General features: G+C 52.9%; 1 protein-coding gene and 1 non-coding gene across 2 annotated transcripts in view; both read left to right on the top strand.

Annotated features, from left to right (window-relative positions):
* MYO18B (myosin XVIIIB) overlaps positions 1 to 12,580 on the top strand; it is a 133,705-nt gene extending 121,125 nt beyond the window's left edge. The window contains exons 44-45 of the mRNA XM_029049138.1: positions 6,749 to 7,933; positions 12,383 to 12,580. Coding sequence (XP_028904971.1) covers positions 6,749 to 7,925 — 1,177 coding nt within the window. The 3' untranslated portion in view covers positions 7,926 to 7,933; positions 12,383 to 12,580. The remainder of the gene's footprint in view (positions 1 to 6,748; positions 7,934 to 12,382) is intronic.
* Positions 12,581 to 13,025: 445 nt separating this feature from the next.
* On the top strand, positions 13,026 to 13,164 carry LOC114806230. Its single transcript, XR_003754266.1, has one exon. It is a non-coding gene; the product is annotated as a small nucleolar RNA SNORA7 (small nucleolar RNA).
* Positions 13,165 to 24,937: the final 11,773 nt, after the last annotated feature.

The raw sequence follows: 24,937 nt of genomic DNA, 5'->3' as shown, positions 1-24,937 counted from the left end.
GGTCACTGAGGCACCGAGAAGCGAAGTGACTCGCCCACAGTCACACGGCCGCCAAGCGGCAGAGCCGGGAGTCGAACCCATGACCTCCGACTCCCAAGCCCGGGCTCTTTCCACTGAGCCGCGCCGCTTCCGATTCCGCCTCTCTAGTCCGATGTCCGCTCTCTGGACGAGGCTCGTTAACGACTGCTGATTAACCAGGTGCCTGGGGAGGATACTTGGTTCATTCAGTCGTATTTATTGAGCGCTTATGGTGTACCTTGGGGAGGTACAATACGATACTAGTGACATTCCCCGTCCACAGCGAGCTCGAAGTCTAGATGGGGGTAGACAGATGTAAATGGAAATAAATAAAATGACAGATAGGGACGGAAGTGGCTGGGAACGGGGGAGAGGAGAGGGAGCAAGTCGGGGCGACCCAGAAGGGAACGGGAGATGCGGAAAAACGGGCCTTCATCCGGGAAGGCCTCTTGGAGGACACGACGCAGACTGCGGGATGACCAGGAGCCGAGGGCTGGGGAGGTTACGACGTTCCAGCGTATTTACCGAGCGCTTACCGAGTCTACGAAGCGCCCGGGAGAATGCGGGCCGGGGCTCGGCCGCGACACAGACGCGATGGAAGCGCAGCGAGGAAGTCGGTGTTAGAGGAGCGGAGCGCGTGTGGACTGGATCGCCGTGGGAAAACAACGGGGTAGGGTAGGAGGGGCGAACCGCTCGAGTGCCGTATTCATTCGGTCGTATTTACTGAGCGCTCGCCGAGGGCAGAGCCCTGGGTTAAGCGCTTGGAAGAATGCAACGGTAAACAAGCGTTCTGTAATTCTGTAATTTATTTGTTCATTTATGTATTTATCAGTTTATTTCTATTAATGTCTACCTCCCCCCTAGACTGGGAGCTCGTTGCAGGCAGGGATGCGTCTGTTGTCATATTGTACTCTCCCAAGCGCTCGGTACAGGAGAAGCAGCGTGGCTCAGTGGAAAGAGCACGGGCTTTGGAGTCGGAGCTCATGGGTTCGAAGCCCGGCTCTGCCGCTTGACGGCCGTGTGACTGTGGGCGAGTCCCTTCACTTCTCCGTGCCTCAGTTACCTCATCTGTAAAATGGGGATGAAGACTGTGAGCCCCACGTGGGACGACCCGATTCCCCTGTGTCTACCCCGGCGCTTAGAACCGTGCTCTGCACATAGTAAGTAAGCGCTTAACAAATACCGACATTATTATTATTATTATTATTATTATTATTATTATTATTATTACAGTGCTTTGCACACGGTTAGCGCTCAATAAATACGATCGAATGAATGACCGCTCCCTGCCCGCATCGAGCTTGCCGTCTAGAGAGGGGCGGGAGGGGAGAGGAGTCCGTCGCAGAGGTAGAACCAAGGCCTGTGCGCGTAGAGAAGCAGCGTGGCTCAGTGGCAAGAGCCCGGGCTTGGGAGTCAGAGGCCGTGGGTTCGAATCCCGGCTCCGCCACTTACCAGCTGGGTGACTTGGGTCAAGTCACTTCACTTCTCTCTGCCTCAGTTCCCTCATCTGGAAAATGGGGCTGAAGACCGTGAGCCCCACGTGGGACAACGTGATGACCTTGTATCTACCCCAGTGCTCGGCACATAGTAAGCGCTCAACAAATACCATCATTATTATTTTTATTAGAGTGGAACCGTATAAGCGGGTGATCCCCGCCCCGCCCTCGGCCGCCCAGCGCATCCGTCTGTAGCCGTCATTTATCGTAACGGCTGGGTCCCCTTCTAGACTGTAAGCTCGAGGCGGGCAGGGAACGGACCCACCAACTCTGTTGTATTGGACTCTCCCAAGCGCTCAGCACAGTGCCCCGAGCACAGTCAGTGTTCACTAAATACCACTGATTGATGGAGAGATGAGAAGCAGCGTGGCCTAGTGGATGGAGCCACGGTCCTGGGAGTCAGAAGGAGCTGGCTTCTCCTCCACTTGTCCGCTGTGTGACCCTGGGCAAGTCGCTTCACTTCTCTGTGCCCCGGTTGTCTCCTCCGTAGAACGGAGACGGCGAGTCCCGTGTGGGACGGGGACGGCGTCCACCCCGATTATCTTGTATCTACCCCAGCGCGGTGCCCGGCACACGGCAAACGCTTAACAAAATCCGGATCTTTTGAAAAAAAGACGTTCCGGCCACGTGGATTCTGGGTTTGGGGCCGTTCGTCCCGCCCCCAGAGCCTCGAAGGGTTGGGGCCGAGGCGGCAGGTTGCTCTTTTCCTCGCGGTAGCTCCGTGGGGGTCCGAAATAAATTGTGTATCCTGTCTGGGATTTTATTTATATCCGAGCTTCGGTGGCCGGTCTCCGTAATTAGCAGTGCTCCGCTTGGAATTTATTACCCGATCGCGCTCCGCGCTGTTGTTATTGGACGGGTCCCATGTTGCAAAGTGAAGATAGAGATTATTGTATAAATTATGCTCCCTAACATAATCATCATGATTTTAATTACTGTGTAATCTTGGCTAATTACTGTTGTATGTAGGGTTGGCTTGGGTGCCTGTTTCACACAACGGCATTCCATTTGGCTTAAGGAGGGTATTACGTCTCTGCTCTTTACTGCCGAAAATTCTTCCCTGGGAAAGCCCTCCGTCCCGTCGCCGCGGTTCGCGAGGCTCCGTCTTTCCGAAGAGAATGACATTTTAGACTCGGAGTGTGTTTCCGCCGAAAGCCGGGGAGGGGGGAGAAGGTTAAGGCCCAGGCCCGAAAGGAAATCTGCCTCTGGGCAAGTAAGAAAGAATTCCGGATGCTACAGAGCTAATTCCTGCCTTCCCGGGGAGAAATCGAGCCTCTCCGCCTCTGACTTGCCAGGCGTCCGCTCATCACAGGAGCTTTGCAGTTGACCCCACTTCCCGGTCTCTCTTCGGTCATCAGTCGTATTTACTGAGCGCTCACTGTCTGCGGAATAATAGTAATAATAATAACCATGGCGTCTGTCAAGCGCTCACTATATGACGAGCACTGTTCTAAGCCCTGGGGAGTAGATACAAGGCAGGTTGTCCCGTTTGGGGCTCACGCTCTTCATCCCCATTTTACAGGTGAGGGAACCGAGGCACGGAGAAGTGAAGTGACCTGCCCAAAGGGACACAGCTCATAAGTGGCGGGACGGGGATTGGAACCCACGCCCTCTGACTCCCAAGCCCGGGCTCTTTCCTCTGCGCCACGCAGAACGCCGTACCGAGCGCTCGGGAGAGCATCCGTTCACTCGGTCGTATTTGTTCAGTGCTCACAATGTGCGGAACACTGTACTGAGCACTCGGGAGAGTATAACGCGACAGTAAACAGGCACTGACTGTGTGCAGAGCATTGTGTAATGACGTATATAAATCTGTCACTCTGTTTATAATATTGCTACTGATGCCTGTTTACTTGTTTTGATGCCTGTCTCCCCCTTTCTAGACTCTGAGCCTGTTGTGGGCTGGGGTTGTCTCTCTTTATTGCTGAACTGTGCTTCCCAGCGCTTAGTACAGTGCTCTGCGCACAGTAGCTGCTCGATAACTACGAGGGAATGAAAGAATGAAACGCTAAGCGCTTGGGAAGAACAATTCAGCAACGAATTAGAGACGATCCCTGCCCGCGACGCGCTCTCAGCCGTGTCTGTCGTGCGTCGCCGGGCAAATCACTTCACTTCGCTGGGCCTCCTCGGTTCCCTCTTCAGAAAATTGGGGATGAGGACTGTGAGCCCCATGGGGAGCGGGGGCCGCGTCCAACCTGAAGACCTCGTATCCCTCACAGTCCTTGGCACGTAGTAAGCGCTTAAATGGCATCATCATTATTATTCTATAGACTGACGCATTTCTCGAAGCGTTGCTCATCACATCCTACCTGTTCTAGGTGGGATGGGTGAGGAGAAGGGGTGATAACCGCCGCCCCGCCAAACGAAAAAACAAACTGTTCTCCTGGTTTTGGGGGTTGGAGAGGGGTAAATTTTGGGGGTGGTGAGGGAGGTGGACGAATGAATGGGTGCAGAGCACTGTGCTCAGTGCTTGGGAGAGGACGGTACCACAGAGCCGGTAGCGTCCCAGGAGACGGAAGCTCCACGGGAAGCCACTGAGAACCGGCCCCTTCCGGCCGCCCTTCCCCGTGCCCTCCCCCCGTCCCCCAAGACCCCAGGGGTCCCTTTCCCCCCCGTCCCCTCCATCCAGACAGGGCCGGCAGGGCACCGGAAAACAAGGGCACCAAGTACCCGCCCCGGCCACGCCGAAACCAGAGCCCAAACTCTGCCCAGCCTCCTTCATCCCTGGGGGTCCCGGTGAGGAAGAGGGCCCAGGGGAGGAGGGTCAGGTTGGCCTGAGATACTTCGGATCACAGCCGGGGGCGGGAGGGAAGGGAATTGGGGGGCGGGAATGGGGAGGAAGCGCTGTCATCCTGTGACTCGGCCCCATCGATGGGTGGATGGATGGATGGTTGGGTCAGTCAATCAGTGGATGGATGGATGGGTCAGTCAATCATTGGATGGATGGATGGATGGATGGATTTCCCCGGCTGAGACTCGGCCCGGGCGTGAGCCAGCCGGGCGCTGGAACCGGGACTCGCTCCGCCCTTGCATTGTCTGCGACGCTGGTCGCATTGTAACGGGGACTGAGGTTTCCATGGCAACACTCACATCTCCCGGTTACTGGTCCAAAACTGAGCTGCTTGTTTGGAAAACTCCTACATCTTCATTCATTCAGTGGTACTTATGGAGAGCCCTGTACTAAGCGCTTGGGAGAGGGCAGGAGAACGATAAGCAGACACATTCCCTGCCCACAACGAGCTGACAGTCTAGAGTCTCCACCTCCCCGGACGTGGGCATCTGCGCTAAGAAGCAGCACGGCCTAGTGACAGGAGCCCGGGCCTGGGAGTCGGAGGACGTGGGTTCTAATCCCGGCTCCGCCGTTCATCTGCACGGTGACCTTGGACAAGTCACTTCACTTCTCGGGGGCCTCAGATCCCTCATCTGGAAAATGGGGATTGAGACCGTGAGCCCCACGTGGGACAACCTGATTGCCTCTTATCTGCCAGCGCTTGACACATAGTAAGCGCCTAACAAATACCACAATTATCTATTATTCCACGACCGCCCCCTCACTCCTCCTCCATCTGTCCCATCCCACAACCTCTGCCGTCGCTCTCCATCTCTCCTCCCCGTTCATTTCCTTCCTGCCCTTTACTCCACTTGCCCTTGGGAGTCTCTTCTTGATGTGGAGAGGGACGGGCAACCATTTCGAGATTTCTGGGGAGAGGGGAGAGATGAGCAGAAGGGTGTTGGAGAAGAACGATCCAGGCGGCAATCTGATTAATCTTTGCGCGTCCCAGGGTACAGCAGACATTGTCTCTTTTCCGAGAGGAGCGTTAAGAAATTCCAGCGGGCTGTGGTGTACGTTGTGAGGGGAAGATATCGTCTAAAAATTGTCCCAGGAGCCAGAGCTTTGGCAACGTGTGCATTCGGTGAAAATTATTCCTTCGCGAATAATAATATTAATAGTGACGACGGTATCCGTTAAGCGTTTACTGTGTGTCGAGCACCGTTCTAAGTGCTGGGATAGATACGAGATATTCAGGTTGGAGCCCTCAAGGGGCTCCCAGTCTTAACCGCCATTTTACAGATGAGTTAGCCGAGGCCCCGAGAAGTGAAGTGACTTCCCCAAGTTGCCACAGCAGACGAGCGGCAGGGCCACGGGTTTCGAACCCAGATCCCCCCGGCTCCCAGGCCGGCGCTCGATCCGTTAGGCCCCGGCCGCTCCTCCGCCTCTCCACACGGGGTCTCCGTCCGACGAGGAGTCTCTGGGCGGAGGCTCATCCGTCGTTCCCGCCAGCGGGGCGAGGACTCCGTCTTCGAAGCCTCTCACGTGACAACCGGCATTCGTGCGTCTCAATTTCTTTTCCTCATCCGAGCAGGGGTCCCTTCTCCCGTCGCCGTGCAGCTCAACATTTCCGGCCCGTGGATTCCTTTGTTCAAACGGCACCCGTCCCGGGGGGGAGGGAGATCGCTTTTGTTTGTTAAAGAAAAGGTCACCGGGTTTCAGCCAACCCACCCTCGATGCTCTTCAGGCGCTGGTTTCCCACTCTCCGAGGCGAGGACGTTCCTCAGCTTTCATTCTCAAAATCCCCCTTTCTGCAAGCGAGGCCTGGTTTTCATTCTCGAAATAGAAACAGTTTTCCCTCTCGTACGCACTTCTCCGTCTCGGCCCGGATCCGTGGCCCGGTTTTGCTTTTATAAGTTATAATTATTTTTTCCCCCGGAGGAATCACCGGCATAATGTATCAGAGAGAAACATTAAGATAGATTTGGATTTCTTCTCTGGATAGTCAGACACCGGATTTGCAAAGCAGACCCCGGGTTTAGATGGGGACGGGGTGGGGAAACCCAGCATAAATCCCGCGTACGTCGCTTATCTCTGGAAAAACAAATGACTTATTTTGCAGTGTGGCTTTCTATGATAAGTGCTATCGTCCCACATACAGAACCTCATAAATCCAAGTCCCCCGTTCTAGCCCCTGTTCTAATCTGCTCTAACGTACTTAGCGGAGTTTAATTATAGCCAGAAATTGCATTGCGGGAAGCAACAAGAAATCTTTTACCCGGCTTGAATTTGGGTATTAAATCACACGGTTCATTTGAGATTTCAGCAGATACGGAAGCTTCTGAAGAAAAACAACCTCAGCACATGTTCTCGTCGCCTCTCATGCCGGTTGCATAAATTGTCGTAAATTCTAGAAAGTAGAACCAACTCTGTTTCTCTCTCTTTTTTTTGGGGGGGGGTGTAGGTTGAACAGAGAATCCAGAGACCAGGATCCAAGCCCAGTGGCCTCTCCGGTGGGCCCGAGCCGGGGAGTCCCCGGAGAAAACTGGGGAGACGGGGATTTCGATCGCCTCTCCCTCTCGTCTCTCAGAACCGCGAGGCGCGATCTCGGCAAGCCGGCAGACGGCGAGGGTCCGGGCGGCCGGAGAAGACCCGTAGAGGGCGGCGGGGCCCTTTCTCCCCCGGCCCGGAGAGGAAGCCCGGCCCCGCCGTCGGAAGCAAGACTCCCGAGTCCTTCGCAGGCCCTGTCGGAATTTGTCGAAGAACTGAGGAGAAAAAGACGGTGGGAGAAGGAGCAGGGAACCCTGGGATGGGAGGACCCTTCCCCGTTGCCCATCTACCAGACCACGGGGGCCTCCGCTCTGAGGAGATACAGAAGCGCGCGCGAGAGCGGCCTGTTGTCGTCCCCCACGCTTGGGGAGAGGCCTCGTCCCGCCCCGGGCCTGGTACGCTCCACCAGCCTCAGGTGCCTCGCCACCGACGCCGTGGACGCCGTCTCGCCCGGGCCGGGGGAGAGGAGGGCCGGATTCGGATCCTGCGAGTCCATCTTCGGGGCCGGAGGCCGCGACCGGAGCTCCGGCCGTGAGCCGGGCCGCGCGGGGTCGTCGGAGGACGCGGCGGTCCCCGTCCCGGGCCGGGCCCCGCTGGTGTTCCAGAACAGGCAGTTCTCCGGCCTGCTGGACGAGCTAGGGGACGACGACCCTCTCACGCCCGGGCTGCCCTGGCTCCGCTACTACCCGGGGACCCGAGTCGATTTCGACGACTTTCTCCCGGCCATCCGGAAGCCGGAGGCTCCCGGGTCCGAGAGGGACGGGAGAGGAGGTCGGGTGCCGCCGCCCGGGATCTTGGAAGGACGGGCTCCGGGGGGCCGTCTTGATCCCGGGGTCGAGGCCGTTCCGAAGAAAAACCCGGAGCCCGACACGGAGCCCGGCCACCTCTCCGACTCGTCCTCGTCTTCCGGTTCCGTCTTCTCGTACAGAAGCGCCGACAGCGTAAAGAGTCGGCCGGGATCGCGGGGATCGGGAGGGATCGTCTCCGCTGGGACGGACGTCCCCAGGGAGCGGCAGGAAGCTGGGCGCTCGGAGGCCGAAGGGGAAGAAGACGGCCTCGGAAGTATCATGAAGAAATATCTCGGAAAGTAGGACGCCAGGTAAAATCACGACGGAAGCGATCGGGCGCTTAGCTACGCGCCGAGGCAGATGTAGGAGAATCAGGTCGGACACGGTCCCTGCCCCGTGAGGGATTCGCAATCTAACGGGGAGGGAGAACAGGGATTTTACTCCCATTTTCCGGGTGAGAAGGCCGAGGCCCAGAGAAGAAGAAGAATTATGGTACTTGTTAAGCGCTTACTATGTGCCGAGCGCTGTTCCGAGCCCTGTGGTAGATACCGGTTAATCAGGTTGAATACTTTCCCCGTCCCGAATTGGGCTCAAAGTCTCAGTCCCCATTTTACAGATGAGGCGACTGAGGCCCAGAGACTCTAGGTGACCCGCCCAAGGTCGCAGAGCGGGCCGGTGGCGGAGCCGGCATTCGAACCCAGGTCTCCGGACTCCCGGGCCCGGGATCTTTCCACCCGGGCGGGTGATTTCACCGAGCATCTTGGCCGGAGGGAGACGGCAGCCTTAGGGATCACCCTTCCGACGCCGAGCGGCAGAGACGGTATTGGCTACTTGCGGGGCTGTAGACGCCCCGGGAGCATCTCCCAGCGGGGTCGGTCTCCCGTAACACGGGCCTCGTCGAGGACGCGGCTCCGCTGTCGCTTCGCGGCAAGACCCCGGGCCTGGGAGTCGGAAGGACCCGTGTTCTAATCCCGGCTCTAGTTACTTCACTTCTCTGGGCCTCAGTTCCCTCTTCCGGAAAATGGGGGTGGAGACCGTGAGCCCAATATTGGATAGCGACTGTATCCAACCTGATTAACTCGTATCTCCCCCGGCGCTTAAAACAATGCTAGGCCCGTAGTAAGCGCTTAACAAATACCGTCAGCGTCGACTGCCCGTGCTGACGTTCCTCGAGCGAAACTATCTCCACTCGTGGCCTGGTGATTAAAGCACAGGCCCGGCAGTCAGAGATCATGGGTTCTCATCCCGGCTCCACCGCTTGTTTAAAATAGTGACCTCGGGCAAGTCACTTCACTTCTCTCGTCTGTAAAAGGGGGATTAAGAGTGTGAGCCCCATGTGGGACGGGGATTGGGTCCAACTCGATTTGCTTGTGTCCACCCCAGTGCTTAGTACAGTTCCTGGCCCGTAGTAATCACTTAACGGATACCATTATCATTAGTATTATTATTACTACAGTACAACAGGGTTAGTGTTCACGTTCCCTACCCTTAATGATCTAAAAGAGGGGTCCCCTCCCCCCAAGACACAGACTTGTACGCACGCACTCTCCCTCTTCTCTCTTGCCACTCTGGGCCGGGCGGAGGAATTTCGGGGAAGCCTTCAGCGGGCCGCCACTCCAGGTGGGCGTCCCTGGGAAAGACGGGCTGGCAGAGGCCGTGGCTACGGACCCCTGGCCGGGCAAAACGAAGCCCCAACAATGGGCGGGCCCGATCGGTGGTACCTAATGGGCACCCGATGTGTGGGAAGCACTGTGCTAAGCACTTGGGAGAGAACAACCAAAGCCAGTCGACACCGGTTCCCCGCCCTGAAGGAAATCACGACCTAACGAGTCACGTACTTTGCCAGACTCTTGGGCCAGACAGACTTCTCAGTCGTTGCCCTCTGCCCTTTTACTGGTTAAATCCTGGTCCCCTCCCTTCCCTTGGAAGGGGAAGAATGAGGGGGAGAAACGGGACGGAATGCGGGACTGCGTCGGGGAGGGCACTGGAATTGTGACCGAGGTAGGACGTCTCAGCCCGAATCAGAGATAGATCGAAAGGCAGCCGGTCTCCAGGCCTGGGGGAGAGAGCGAGGACCGTTTCGGGCTCCCGTCTGGGGCCGACGGGCCGTCACGAAGGCGGACGGCCCCGGAATCGGGGTTTCCGACTCGAGCCCCCACAAACCCCAGTCGGCGGGGCCCAAGTCGTGGCGGGGCCCTCGGGCGTCGACTCCCAAGCGTGACGGGAACCCCAACCTCGAGGCGATCCCGGCGGAGGTCGAGCCGAGAGGCCGTCGACCAAAATCACCGGCCTGGAGGACGGGGGGTGACCGGGAGTGAAGCTGCTCTGGTTTTCGGACGGCCTCTGGCGCCGGTCGCCCCCAGCTTTCCCCTGGCCACCCCAAGATGCCTCCCCTGCCCTCGTTCATTCAGTCCCATTTATTGAGCCCTTCCTGTGTGCAAAACACTGTACTAAGTGCTTGGGGGAGGACAATAGAACAATAAACAGACAAGTTCCCTGCCTGACCCTTCGTGAAGCAATTCTAGCAATTCAAAAAGCCGTCCTTCCCCCAACCCCGCCGGAGAACCAGACAGACAGCACTCAGATGCGGTTATGGGTCTACGCTCTCTTGTCCTCTCCCCAGCGCTTAGTAGGGTGCTCTGCGCGCAGGAAGCGCTCAGTTAATACCACCGATTGAATGATCGACGGAACTGAGCCGTTCTCTAGGCGGCAGCGATCGCATCCCTCTTGGCTCTGGTTCGTATTCTGCGGCCCCTGGAGAAGCTTTGTCGAGGCCAGGAGAAGGAAACGGGCCCCATTAGGAGCGATAATCTGAATGATCGTGCCGATTACGGTGACGACGATCATGAGAGTTGTAAATGATACCACTCTGAGTATATAAAGTGCCTTTATATTTCCAACTGGCCTTCGCATCCGTTATCCCGGTTTATTCCACGACACCCCCGGGAGGAAGGGAGAATCGGGCATTTTTCCTCCCCGTTTTACAAATCGCAGACACGAGCCCAGACAGGTGAAGCGACTTGCCCGAGGTCACACAGCAGGGCAGGGGCAGAATGGGGACTGGGACCCCCGCCGCCTCCTCCCCCCATCCAGGCCTCTGACTTCCTAGTCCCAAGCCACTTTTGCACACTGTCTCAGAAAAGATCGTGAATGGGTCCTTTTCCCCCTCATTCGTTCATTCAGTCGTATTTATTGAGCGCTTACTATATGCAGAACAGCAGTTCTTTTGAGAAGAGTGAGGATCAAAGATGATTACCGTTTAATATTTAGCACATTTCGAAGCAGTAATCGTGGAATCTCTTCCTTCCGGCCCTCGAGCCATTAGGCCACTTCTCCTTCTTGTAATTTGTTTAACGGTCCATCTTTCCGTTGAGGGCGGGGATAGTGTCTGTTAAGTATCGTACTCCCCCAAGCACTCAGCAGAGTGCTCTGCGCGGGGTAAGGGCCCAGTAAGAACGCTTGTTTGATTTATCGACCGATTGCCTGAGGCTAACGTCGCCCCCCCAAAATCATTATTTGCCCCAGTTTTCTTCCATGTTTTATTTTGTCTCCCCCACCTGGAAATGGAATAGAAGGAGAGGTTGGGCAAGAACGCCCTGACGGCTGATGGATCAATCAATAGTAATAATAATAATAATGGTATTTGTTAAGCTCTTACTGTGTGCCAAGCACTGTTCTAATCAATCACTCAGTGATATTTATTGAGCGCTTACTAAGCGCAGAGCATGCTACACAGCGCTTGGGAGAGGACAAGAGAGTATAGTCCCGCGAGCGCCTCCGAGTGTTGTCAGTTCATTTGGACGGCGTCCAAACTGTTCGCCTTGTTGCTTAGTACAGTGCCTGGCACTAAATAAATGCCCTGTGGGACCTGGGTTAAATCATTTCACTTCTCTGGGCCTCAGTTCCCTCATCTGTAAACTGGGGATGAAGACTGTGAGCCCCATGTGGGACAGGGACTGTGTCCAACCTGATTAGCTTCTGTCTACCCCAGTGCTTAGTACAGGGCCTGGCACATAGTAAGCGCTAACAAATACCACTGAATAAAAATGGTGACTGGGCAGTTGGCCACGTAGAGTCAGACGGTGAAATTCCAGGAGAGCTTGGTCTTTGGAGAGCGAAGAGGGGGAATGGGAGGGAGTCGAGAGGGGAGTCAGAAGCGGAAGGAGTATGGCTTAGTGGGTACAGCCCGGGCCTGGGAGTCAGAAGGTCATGGGTTCTAATCCCAGCTCTTCCACTTGTCTGCTGTGCGACCTTGGGCAAATCACCTCACTTCTCTGGGCCTCGGTTCCCTCATCTGTAAAATGGGGATTGAGACCGTGAGCCCCACGCGGGACAGGACTGCGTCCGACCTGATCTGCTTGTATCCTCCCCAGCGCTTAGTACAGTGCCTGGCACATAGTTAAGCCATGCCATATTATGACTTCACTTCTCTAGGCCTCATTTCCCTCATCTGTAAAATGGGGATTTAAACTGTAAGCCCCGTGTGAGACGGGGACGGCGTCCAAGCTTCTTTCTGCCTCAGCGCTTGGAACAGTGCCTGCCACATAGTGAGCGCTTAACTGATACCATTAAAAAAAAAAAGGTGAGAGGGAATCGTGTCCCAGAGCACAAGTTGTTATGGGGTTTCTAGTCGTTGCAGTTTGGCCCCCCTCGGGAACGTTTGCTCCGGCCGGGAAGAAACACAGGTTAGGTTGGATCGCGTGTCTCCAAACTGCAGAATTCCATGGCAAAATCCTCCCTCGTTTGTCTTTGTATTTCAGTATCCGGAATGGTGTTTTTTTTCCTCGACGTGTTCTCAGCTCCTTAGACGTTTGAAGAGAAAGCTGCGGGAAGGTTCCGTTGACCCTTTTCTGCTTAGAGCGGTGCCTACCCAAAGGCACGGTTCGATCGGAAGCGGATGCGGGAGGGGAGAACGCCGTGCTCGGAAAATAAAAATAAAACACGTTTGCTTCTTTGAATGGGCGCTTTCCTTTCTTCTTCTTTTCCTTTCACTCTATTATTTAGGACAAGGGAACATTTGTGCTATTTTGGGCGGAGAACGTGGTTTGAAGCGAGGTTATTCAATAGACTCTGCTCATCTTCCCGGTGAAATGAGAGAGTCTGAAAGCACCTGGAACTGAACACGTTCAGAGAAGCCGTGTGGTCTAGTGGGTAGAGCACAGGCCTGGGAGACAGAAGACCTGAGTTCTAATCCCAGCCCTGCCATTGGTCTGCTGTGTGACTTGGGGCGAGTCACTTCACTTCTCTGGGCCTCATTTCCCTCATCTGCAAAATTGGGATTCAGTACCTCCCTCCTACTTAGACTAGGAGCCTTGACGATTTTGCATCTACCCCAGCGCTTAGTACAGCGCTTGGCACAGATTAAGAGCTTAGCAAATACCACAGTTATGGTAGTAGAATCCACCCCTCTCAGGATGGCACCTGGAGAGTTTTCAGTACTCTACCAGTCTCGGCTACGGGTGGGAGAGTCAAGCGGAGGCCTGTCCGTTCCATTCCTAGCGTGGCCAGTGGCTAGCGAGTGGAAGGCTAATCTGCTACATGTCAAAACTTTCCCGTGCTGGGCAGCGGCGACCCGGGAGAGATTCGAGGGAGGAGACTCAAGTTGACGGCACGGAAGGCGGCGACGGTAAACCACTTCCGGATTTTTACCAAGGACACTCTCCGGATCCACTTCCAGGACGATTGCAGGGGAAGAGCGGGGTGTTCCGGGAGAAATGTATCCGTGGTGTCCGTGGAGACGATTCGACGGCATAAGACAAGACGAGGATTACAGTCCGGTTACTGATGTTTGCAGAAGTGGAAATCAAATGAACCAACGGTACGTGGCAGTGAAAAAAATCTCACTGGGTCAAGCGTTGGACTTATTGTTCAGAAAAAGGGCTGGGTGTTTTGTCAGGGCCCTTAGATTTTAAACTCATCTCAGGGCAGGGAATGTGTGTTCAAAGTATGGTGTACTCTCTAAGCATTCAATACAGTGCTCCACGCACAGAAAGTGCTCAATATATGCCACCGATTGATGGTTCGGACTGGTGAAGGAAAATCAGATGGGTTTTTTTTTTTTGCGGTGTTTGTTAAATGCTCATTAAGTGTCAAGCACTGTGCTAAACACTGGGGTAGATACAAGCTAATCAGGCCAGAAACACTTCCCGTCTCACGTGGGGCTCATCGTCCGAGTAGGAGGGAGAACAGGTACTGAAACACCATTTTGCAGTTGAGGGAACTGAGGCCCAGAGAAGTGAAGTGATTTGCCCAAGGTCACACAAGAGGCAAGTGGAGGAGCCGGGATGAGAACTCAGGTCCTCTGCCTCCCGGGCCTGTGCTATATCCCCGGTCCGCGTAACGATAGCCCATTTCAGTATTGCACTTTTGACGTGGGGGGAAAGTATAATATCCAGTCACGCGACTCGCTCGGGAGAAATTGGAGCCTTTGCTTCGTAGCAGTTCTCGTCTGTTTAAAGTGCTGACCGTGAGCCAAGGGCTTTGTTAACTGTTTGTCTAGTTAATTTAGATTAATAGAGACATTTGGGACATCTCCTTCCTCGTTCACTCACATCTATCAGGTTAGGACCCGTTTTGCCTTGACTAGAAAATAAGCCTTTATTCTTTTAGGAATAATGAAGTGGTATTCGTTACTATCTTGCTTTCCTGCCCTCTTCCCCCTGCTGAATTCTGCAACTCTGAATTTTGGTGAGAGACCCTGACGCCGAATTGCGTAAGGGAGGATCTAGGGCTCGTGAGTCCGTTGCGGGCGGGGAACGTGTCTGTTTAGTGTTATATCGTGGTCTCCCAAGCGCTCGGTACAGCGATCCGCACAAGGTAGATCCGATTGAATGAACGGATGCAGTTGAACGGAGGGGATTTGGGCCCGGGAGGGAGAGGCGTGACTCTCCGTGAGCTGATAGCTTCCCGAACGGGCAGGGATGAGATTGGGAGAACTAGGGCGTCGCAAGCCGCCGGTGCTCCTTCGTGCGGGGTCTTAGACCTCAAGGCCCCGTGACGGGATCGAGGCCTATCCGCTGGTTGGGGTGGATGACCCCCGTTGTCAGCTCCCCTCATCCCTCCCGCCGACTAGTAATAATAATCATAATTCTGGTATTTCTTAAGCGCTTACAGTGGGCCAAGCACTCTTCTAAGCGCCAGAGTGGATACGAGGTAATCAGGTTGTCCCACGTGGGGCTCGCGGACTTAATCCCCATCGTACAGATGAGGGAACTGAGGCCCAGAGAAGCGAAGTGACTTGCCCCAGGTCCCACAGCAGGGAATGGGCGGAACTGGGATGAGAACCCACGTCCCCTGACTCCCAAGCCCGGGCGCTTGCCACTAGGCCATGCTGCTGACATGATCACCACACGTCACCACCACCGTCATCACCCTCGCCTCCATTCTCTCATTCAAACGTATTTTTTGAGTGCTTACTGAGTGCAGAGTACAGGAGTGAGCGCTTGGAAAGTACAATTGGGCAGTAAAGAATTGTTCAGCAATAAGGAATAGAGGAATAGAATTTCCTCTATCACCGCAACCATCGTCATCAGCTCCGCCATCCCCGCCACCGTTTATTACGTGTCTGCTACTTGCAGAGCACTGTGCAGAGGAACACTTGAGGAGAGCAACTCAACTCCACAGAGAGCCTTGAGATTCATTCTGCCCGATTTTCTGACCGTCCAGCGTTGCGGGAGTGGGGAGTAATGTCCAGTCACTGCAGGTAAGTCAATTCCCTCTCCCTTCTATCCTCCCTTTGCCCTGTTCCTTTCCCAGGAGCCAGCAGTTTTCCTGCCCCATCCCACATCCCAAACTTGCTCCTCTCCTACCCAGTCTCCCTCTCACGCTCCGGTATTTATTTCTCTTCATAAAATAAGCTGAGAGGCCAGCAGCCACCAGGAACTGCATCCGTGGATTGCCCCCATCCCCTTCCCACTCCGGCCTGTCGTTGGCGAGAAGCAGCACGGCCCAGTGCATGGAACACAGGCCCGGGAGTCAGAGCACCTGGGTTCTAATCCCGGATCCACCTCTTATCTGTTGTGTGACCTTGGACAAGTCACTTCACTCTCCTGGATCTCATTTTCCTCATCGGGAAAATGGGGATTAAGGCTGTGAGCCCTATGTGGGACGGGGACTGTGTCCAGCCTGATTCTCTTGAATCCCTACTCCAAGGTTTAACACGGTACTTGGGCCACAGCAAAGTGCTTAAGAAATGCCATAATTAATTAATTGCATAGACGTTTACTAAGAACAACTCTCAGATATGACCACTGATGATTCAATCACATTTTTAAGCAAAATGTCATGTCATGGCTCAGGAATGACATCTTAGGGACATTGCGGAATGTTTTATCCAACATAAGTTTGTTTTCTATGGTATTCCATTCATTCAATAGTATTTATTGAGCGCTTACTATGTGCAGAGCACCGTACTAAGTGCTTGGAATGTACGATTCGGTGTTTGTCAAGCAGTTACTGTGTACTGGGCACTGTACTGATCGCCGGAGTAGATAGAAGCTAATCAGTTTGGAGACTGTCCCTGTCCCACATGGGGCTCACGGTCTTCATCCCCGTTTTACAGATGAGGGAACTGAAGCTCAAAGAAGTGAAGTGACTTGCTCAAGGTCACACAGACTAATTCAGAGGTCCGTAATTGGTTTAAAGCATCACAAATGAGATAAGGTAGGTGGCTCTAGATGAGATCAAGGGATACCTAACTGAGAGTTCAATAATGCATTCCTGGAAGGAAGTCGCATGGTGATAGAGCACAGACCCGGAATTCAGAAGGACCCGGATTCTAATCCCAGCTCCAACGCTTGACTGCTCTGCGACGCTGGTCAGGTCCCCTAACTTCTCCATGCCTCAGTTACCTCATCTGTAAAATGGGGATTAAGACCGTGAGCGCCCTGTGGGACAGACAAGCAGCTCGGCTTAGTGTTTAGAGCCCGGGCCCCGGGAGTCAGAAGATCATGGGTTCTAATCCCGGCTCCGCCACTTATCTGCTACGTGACCTTGGGCAAATCACTTCACTTCTCTGTGCCTCAGTTCCCTCATCTGTAAAATGGGGATCGTGACTGTGAGTCCCCTATGGGACAGGGACTGTGTCCAACCCGTTTTGCTTGTATCCCTCCCAGCGCTTAGTACAGTGCCTAGCACAAAGTAAGCGCTTCAGTAACACCCCAATTATTATTATTATTATTACTGGGACTCTGTCCAAGCTGATTAGCTTTAATCTATCCCCAGCACTTAGTATACTGCCTGGGTACATTTGTACTCAACAAATACCATAAGAAAAAAAATGAAGATTGTTTAATTATAGAGTGAAAGCTCTCTTCTTCCAGTCCCTAACCATCTGGGAACTAGCATTCTCAAGGAGTGCCCGCTTAAGTAGATTGATTCTCTCCAGTTAAAATTGATTGATTGACTAATTGGCCTTGCTTAAATCTTGCCTGTGGCACCTCCCCCGCCATCCAGCTTTGCCAGACTCCTTTAACCGACTTTCAGCCAACAATTTATCCCCCAAACCTGTCGGTACATAGACCCCTGCTACTCTGGGCCTCCAGACTACATCCTGTTGTGTTTTGTTTCCTTTTAATGGTATTTTTTAAGCCCTTGGTATGTGCCAGGATCGGTCTCAAGCATTGGGTTAGGTACAGATTAATCTGGTTAGACACAGTCCCACATAGGGCTCACTGTCTTAATCCTCATTTTCCAGATGAGGTAACTGAGGCCCGGAGAAGTGAAGTGACTGGCCCAGGGTCACTCCGCAGACAAGTGGTGAAGCCGGGATTAGAACCCAGGTCCTTCTGACTCCCGGGCCCGTGCTCTAGCCACTGCTTCTCCCAAATTCTTAGTCCAACGCTTGGCCCTCAGGCTTTCAGTCAATACCCTTGATTGATTAACTAGGGATTGGTAACCGTTGCGAAGGGCAGGGGGGAAAAAAGCAGATATGTCTTAGTCCTAGAGAGAGGCAGGGTGGTAATTAGTGGGTGTTAATTGAGGCAAGAAGAGACCACGCAAACGTGAAGCTGTGCCAGTGTTTTCCCCTGAAACACCCTAATTGCAAATGTATTCTGTGTAAAGAGATGTTTCCCAAATGATTTGCACCTTCTTAAAAGCCTAATTTTTTCTGCAGTGTTTTTAGTGTCACCTCAACAGGGGGTACTTTGCGTGTTGGTGGGGGAGGGGGCGGGTCGGGGCAGTCTTGGGGAAATTTTGAAGATTTTATGGAGTCTCTGGACCCCCTTATGAGGAAAATTGGAGGAAGGTTTCAGCAGTTGTCTGCCGAATTTGGGAAATGTAGACAGTCTGGTTGGGTGAGGTGAAACCAATTTGGATATTATTCTTTCCAGATCTTGAAATAACTTTACGATTGGCTCAACTCTCCATTTTCCTTGAGCTGGGCTGTCGCAAGCAAATTGCTTGAAAGATTCCAGTCAAAAAATAATTATTTGTAAGTGTTAGCCAGGTCTTGAGGCCAATGTGATGTTTTTTTACTTGAATGATGCTAAGTTACTAGTGTAGATCTGGCCTTTCTGAAAAAGACCCAAGCAGGTGCTTTGGAGATTAAAAATTTTTTTCATGCAGTCGAGCTGCGCTGAGTAATTACCTGAATATTTCTGGCCCCAGAAAATGTTTATTTTACCAGCATTCTCCAAAAACCCGCTTTGTCCTCCCTTGTCAAAGAGGGCGGGCGAAGCCTGAAATACTTGGATCCTTGAAGTGTGTGTTTGGGGATTTAGATTATCCAGATAATCAGAAGCAGCGCGGCCTAGTTGAAAGAGCCTTGTCATGGTAGTCAGAGGACCTGGCTTCTGATCGTGGCTCTGCCACTAGCGTGCTGTGTGATCTTGGGCAAGTCAATTCACTTCTCTGGGCCTCAGTTACCCCATCTGTAAAATGGGGATTAAGACTGCCCTGGAAAGCTCATCCAGGGCCTCGGGAAAGCCCCGGGAGCAAGGAGGAATGGAAGGCGACAGAGCCCCAAACCGAACTCCGGCCTTGTCTGTAGCTACAAGTGGTATCCAATCTTCCCCTCCCGTTTGTGTTTGCCATTATTTTGGGGGAAGCGCTGAGGAAAGACAGAGAGAGAGAAATGGGAAGGAGAGAAAGGGGAGTGAAAGAGACAGAAATGGGAAAGAGAAAAGGGAGGAAGAGAGAGAGAAATGGAAAGGAGAGAAAGGGGGAGGAAAGAGTAATGGGAAGGAGAGAGGGGAGGGAAAGAGAAATGGGAAAGAGAAAGGGGCAGAAAAGAGAGAAAAGGGAGGAAGTTTGAGGAGAGGGACCATCATCCTCACCCTTATCCACATTTCCTGAGCATTTCCTGCGAGCAGAACCCTGTACTCAAGAAACACGCGTAATAGAACTGTAATGGTGGACAACACTCCTCCCTTTGAGGAATTTACTATCTAAAAGGAGAGAGAAGAGTGTGACTGTAGGAAGATAGGAGGAGGAAGGGCATTAGGGAGAGGCCTGAGAGGAAGAGGAGGATGCCAGACTGAGGGGAGCCCCTCAAATCCAAGTCTACTCCCTCACCAGCCCTTAGTCTAGGCAGGGTGTCTGTCCGGATGCATGCAAGGTAATCAGGTCAGACACAGTCCCTGTCCCACCTAGAGTGCACGGTGCAATTTAGATTAATGGTGTGTCTGTGTCTATAATTCTGTTTATTTATATTGTTGCTATTTAGGCCTGTTTACTTGGTTTGATCCCTGTCTCCTCCCTTCTAGACCGTGAGCCCGTCGTGGGCAGGGATTGTCTCTACTTGTTGCCGAATTGTACTTTCCAAGGCTTAGTACAGTGTTCTGCACCCCGTAAACGCTCATTAAATTTGACTGAATGAATGAATGGGGAGGGAGAACAGGTATTGAATCCTCTCATTTACAGTGGAGGAAAAGAAGCTGCCACGAATCGAGTGACTTACCCCGAAGTCACGCAGCAGGCGGGCAGAATGAGAACCCAGGTCCTCTGGCTCCCAGGCCCAGGATCTTTCCTTTAGGCCACGCTGCTTCTGATAAACTCTTGCTATCTAATAAAAACCCCACCTCTTTTTCCAGTTCCTCTACAGAGGGTCAGGCCCAGTGGAGAGTCTTCAGGTCTTGGGACTTGGAAAGCGATTCATTGAGACACAGCGATAGATTTGCTTCACGTTGTTGGTAGTTACCTTTTCCAAGGAGAAGCAGAGCTGAAAATACTTGCCTTAATGATAGTTGGTGGTTTTGCAGGTAGCCAGCTCCGTTCTGGACAGCGGTCAGGCAGGTTTTCAGACAGTTATTCAGTCGTGTTTATCGAGCACTTGTTGTGTGAGGAGCACGGTGCTAAGGGCTGGGGAGAGTCCATTGTAACAGAGTTGGCAGACACGTTCCCTGCCCACGGTTATCAAAGGGGAGTCGGTGAAATGTCAGATTTGATCTTTGTCATCAGAGGACATGGACACGTGCAGAGCTGCGGAGAAACGTTGTCCCGCACATCTAGAAGATAAAAGAATCATCCGTCGTGATTGGACTAGAAATCAGGAGAAACCAGTGCCGTGGCAGTTAGAGAAATAAAGCTCAGCTATACCAGGTTAATGTCTCCTGGTGTAGTGGGCCTGGGAGTCACAAGGCTGTGGGTTCTAATTCCGGCTCCGCCACTCGTCTGCTGTGTGACCTTGGGCAAGTCACGTCATTTCTCTGGGGCTCAGTTCCCTCATCTGTAAAATGGGGATAGAGACAGTGAGCCCCACGTGGGACAGGGACTATGTCTAACCCCATTTGCTTGTATCCACCCCAGCGCTTAGTACAGTGCCTGGCACATAGTAAGCACTTAACGAATACCACGGTTATTATGATCGTTATTATTATATTTATTATTCCTGCCGACATCCCTGAGGGCTGGAGAAACTGGAGAGGTGATTTGGGTATTACTACTGCGTTATCAATCAGTCGATTTTATTTATCGAGCACTTGCTGTGTGCAGAGCACTGTACTAAACTCTTGGGAGAACCCAGTATAACAATAGAGCTCTCAGTCTACAAGGGAGACAGACATTAATATAAATAGATGAAAGATATGGACCTAAGTGCTGTGGTTCTGGGGGAGGAGGGCATAAAGTGATCAAGTCGGGGTGACGCAGAAGAGATTGGAGAGGAGGGAAGTAGGGCTTAGTCGGGGGGGCCTCTTGGAGGAGATGGGCCTTCGATAAGGCTTTGAAGGAGGGGAGAGTCATTGTCTGTTGGATATGAGGAGGGAGGGCGTTCCAGGCCAGAGACAGCAGCCTCAGTTTAGCAATATGACAGCCAGATGCAGCTTTATGTAGTCTTAAATTGCAAAGGGTGCCAGTGTATAATTGAAAGAGATGAAAATAAGTGCTGGGGGGCTGAGGGTGGGGTGAATGTCACATGCCTAAAGGTCACCGATCCAAAGGGCGTAGACGACGCAGAAAGGAGAGGGAGGTGGGGAAAAGGAGGGCTAAATCGGGGAAGGCCTCTTGGAGGAGATGTGACCTGAATAATGCTTTGCAGATGGAGGGGGGGTGGTCCGGCATCTGTGGAGGGGGAGGGAGTTCCAGGCTAGGGGGAGGATGTGGGAAAGGGGTCGGCGGTGAGATAGAGGAGACGGGGGCACCGTGAGTGAGGTGGCACTGGAGGAGCGGAGGGTGCGGGCCGGGCTGGAGTAGGTGGTCAGGGAGGATGCCATTTAACCAGACCATCAATTCCTCACAGCACCCAGCGCTTATTCCTCTGCACTCCCAAAGATGTCCAAGACTCTGCCCGGGGAATCAGCCGGCGAGAAGGCCATGTGGCCTAGAAGAAAGAGTACGGGACCGGGAGGCAGTAGACCCGAGTCCTATTCCTACCTCTGCCTCTGACCTGCTGGGAGACCTTGGGTAAGTCACTTCCCCTCTCTGAGCCTCCTCTGGAAAATGGGGCTAAGATGACTCCGTCAGTGGTATTTATTGAGCGCTTACTCTGTGCAGAAGCTCTTGGGAGAGGACAGTGCAGGAAAAGTGGCAGACATGCTCCCTGCCCATAAGGAGTTTACAGTCTAGAGGAGGAGACAGACATTCATATGGATAAATAAGTCATCCATAATATGGAATTTTAAGTGGTGGACATAGGCGCGGTGGGGAGGGGGGGCAAAATATCGAATGTCCAAAGGTCCCAGATTGGGGTGCTTATAGTTGAGGCAGAAGGGAGAGCGAGTCGGGGGAAAGAAGGGGTGCCTGGCCTTTCCTCTTCGATGATGAGTCCCTTAGGGCTGCGGGCCTGGGAGTCAGAAGGATCTGTGTTCATTCATTCATTCAATTATATTTACTGAGCACTTACTGTGTGCAGAGCACTGTACTAAGCACTTGGAAAGTACAACTCAGGAACGGATAGAGACAATCCCTCTATTGAACAACGGGCTCACAGTCTAGAAGGCGGGGGGCAGACAACAAAACGAAATAAAACAAGTAAACAGGCATCGATAGCCTCAATACCGTGTTCTGATCCTGGCTCCGCCACGTGTCTGCTCTGAGACTTTGGGTAAGTCACTTCTCTGGGCCTCAGTGACTTCATCTGTAAAGTGGAGATTAAGAGTGTGAGCCCCATGTGAGACAGAGACTGTCTCTAATCTGATTAATTTGTATTTATCCCAGTGCTTAGAACAGTACTTGGTACAGCATGGCTCAGTGGAAAGAGCCCGGGCTTGGGCGTCAGAGGTTAGGGATTCTAATCCCGGTCCACTACTTGTCTGCTGTGTGACTGTGGGCAAGTCACTTAACTTCTCTGTGCCTCAGTTACCTCATCTGTAAAATGGGGATTAACTGTGAGCCTCACGGGGGACAACCTGATTACCCTGTATCCATCCCAGCGTTTAGAACAGTGCTCTGCACATAGTAAGCACTTAACAAATACCAACATTATTCTCTGTGCCTCAGTTCCCTCATCTGTAAAATGGGGATTAAGACTGCGAGCCCCATGTGGGACAACCTGACTACTTTGTATCTCCCCCAGTGCTTGGCACATAGTAAGCGCTTAACAAATACCATCATTATCCAGCGCTAGAACAGTGCTCGGCACATAGTAAGCGTTTAAATGCCAACATTATTATTAACAAGTACCATAATTGCTGTTATTATTATTCTCTTGAATCTGCTTCAGCGTGCAGCACAGTGTTTGCCACCTAGTCAACGCTCAGTAATTTTGCCACCTAGTCAACGCTCAGTAATTACCAAAGAGGAATCATGCTCTCGATCTTTCTGAGCCCCAGCATTGTGGAGGAAGAAGTCCTCTGGCCTGCCCTGATGGTTGCTTCCCGTAACCAGCTCAATTGTTTCCTTGTCCCAGATAATAATAATGATAATAATAATGGTGGTATTCATTAAGCACTTACTTTGTGTCGGGCACTGTTCTAAGCACTGGGGTGGATACAAGCAAATCGGGTTGGACACAGTCCCTGTCCCACGTGGGGCTCACAGTCTCAATCCTCATTTTACAGAAGAGGGAACTGAGGCCCAGAGAAGCGAAGCGACGTGGCCGAGGTCACACAGCAGACCCGTGGTCGGGCGACCCAAACTCTTCCCTGCATCCGGTCGCCGAGCCGGGAGCGGAGGCGGGGGCCTGCCGGGTTGGTCGTTATGTTAATTAGAACACACTTTCCCGCTTAAAGTCATGGGCCCCCCGGGAGAGTTTATCAGGGAAATGATTTCTTTAAGAGCTCCCGATTTTCCAAGCCGTCCGTAAATTGCCGGCCGGTGACACGCGATCGATCCCAGCCGGCCTCGCCACCGGGCGCTCACGTCTTTTTTCTCCTCCCTGATTACCGTCCGTCTCCAGCACCGACTCTGGAGATCGATGGCCCACCGGGTCCTCCCGAGGCGCCACGGCCGCCCCTCGTCCGGTGACGGCAGCGGATACGGTGGAGGGATGAGAGGGTAGGGGACCGAGAGGAGGAAAAGCAGGGAGTCGGGTAAGTAAAATCTTGATCTCGACTTGAATCCTCGTTTCTGAGTTGCCTTCTGCCAGGTGGTTAATGGTAGAAGGGAGAAGCCCAGAGAACGACTTCTATCCTCCGGTCGGGCCAAACCATTCATTCCTTCAGTGGTATTTTTGAGCGCCTACTGTGTGCAAAGCACTGCACCCGAGCGCTCGGGAGAGGAGAATAGAACAAGAAACAGACACATTCCGGCCCACGGCGAGCCAATCGCTCGGATTTACTGGGTATATGCTGTTGTATCTACCCCAGTGTTTAGAACAGGGTCTGGCACAAAGTAAGCGCTTCACAATCACCCTAATTGTTATTATCATAATTTGGGGAAAAGAAGGCAGAGAGTTCACATTCAGGAATCAGTAGTGGGGTGGAAGAGGGTGGCCCTGGGGGACCCTGGAGCTGATTGAGCCCACCGTCGGATAGTGATTGTCTCTATCTCTTGCCGAATTGTACTTTCCAAGCGCTTAGTACAGTGCTCTGCACACAGTAAGCGCTCAGTAAATACGAGTGAATGAATAAATGAATTGGAAGAGTAGATTCTTGCCCCCCAGGGACTTCACAGGGGACAGTAGTAAGCACTCCGGCGAGTTCAGTTGAATGGGAAGACATTCCCCCTCCCCTCATTCATTCACTCGTCTTTATGGAGCGCTTACTACATGTGGAGCACTGTACTACTACTAATAATAGCGATGAGGGTATTTGTTAAGCGCTTACTATGTGCCGAGCACTGTTCTAAGCGCTGGGGAGGATGCGAGGTAATCGGGTTGTCTCACGTGGGACTCACGGCCTTAATCCCCATTTTACAGATGAGGTCACCGAGGCCCAGGGAAGTTAAGCGACTTGCCCGGAGTCACCCAGCTGACAAGTGGAGGAGCCGGATTAGAACCCATGACCTCTGACTCCCAAGCCCGGGCTCTTGCCACTAGGCCCCGCTGTTTCTCTCTGCCGCTCTGCTACTAAGCGCTTGGAAAATACACTACCGCCATAAGGAATAATCAATAAACTATACAGCACTAAGGATTAAGCAGTAAGCTCCCTCCAGGAGCTCGCAGTCTCTTGTGTGCAGGACGCTGTGCTAAGCACTCGAGTGAGTACTGTTGAGTTAGAGGACAAACTGCCTGCCTTCCCAGAGTTTACAGTCTACTGTGTGCAGGGCACTGTACTAAGCATTCGGGGATTACTATTGAGTTAATAATAATAATAATAATTGCGGTTTTTGTTAAGCGCTTACTATGTGCCCCGCACTGAACTAAGCGCTGGGGTGGATCCAAGCAGATCGGGTTGGACACAGCCCCGTGGGGCTCACAAACTCCAATCCTCATTTTCCAGACGAGGGAACTGAGGCCCAAAGAAGTGAAGCGACTTGCCCAAGGTCACACGGCAGAT

The sequence above is a fragment of the Ornithorhynchus anatinus genome, chromosome 21, assembly GCF_004115215.2.
Source record: "Ornithorhynchus anatinus isolate Pmale09 chromosome 21, mOrnAna1.pri.v4, whole genome shotgun sequence".
Lineage (NCBI taxonomy): Eukaryota > Metazoa > Chordata > Mammalia > Monotremata > Ornithorhynchidae > Ornithorhynchus > Ornithorhynchus anatinus.
This window is presented reverse-complemented; position numbering and strand designations above follow the sequence as displayed.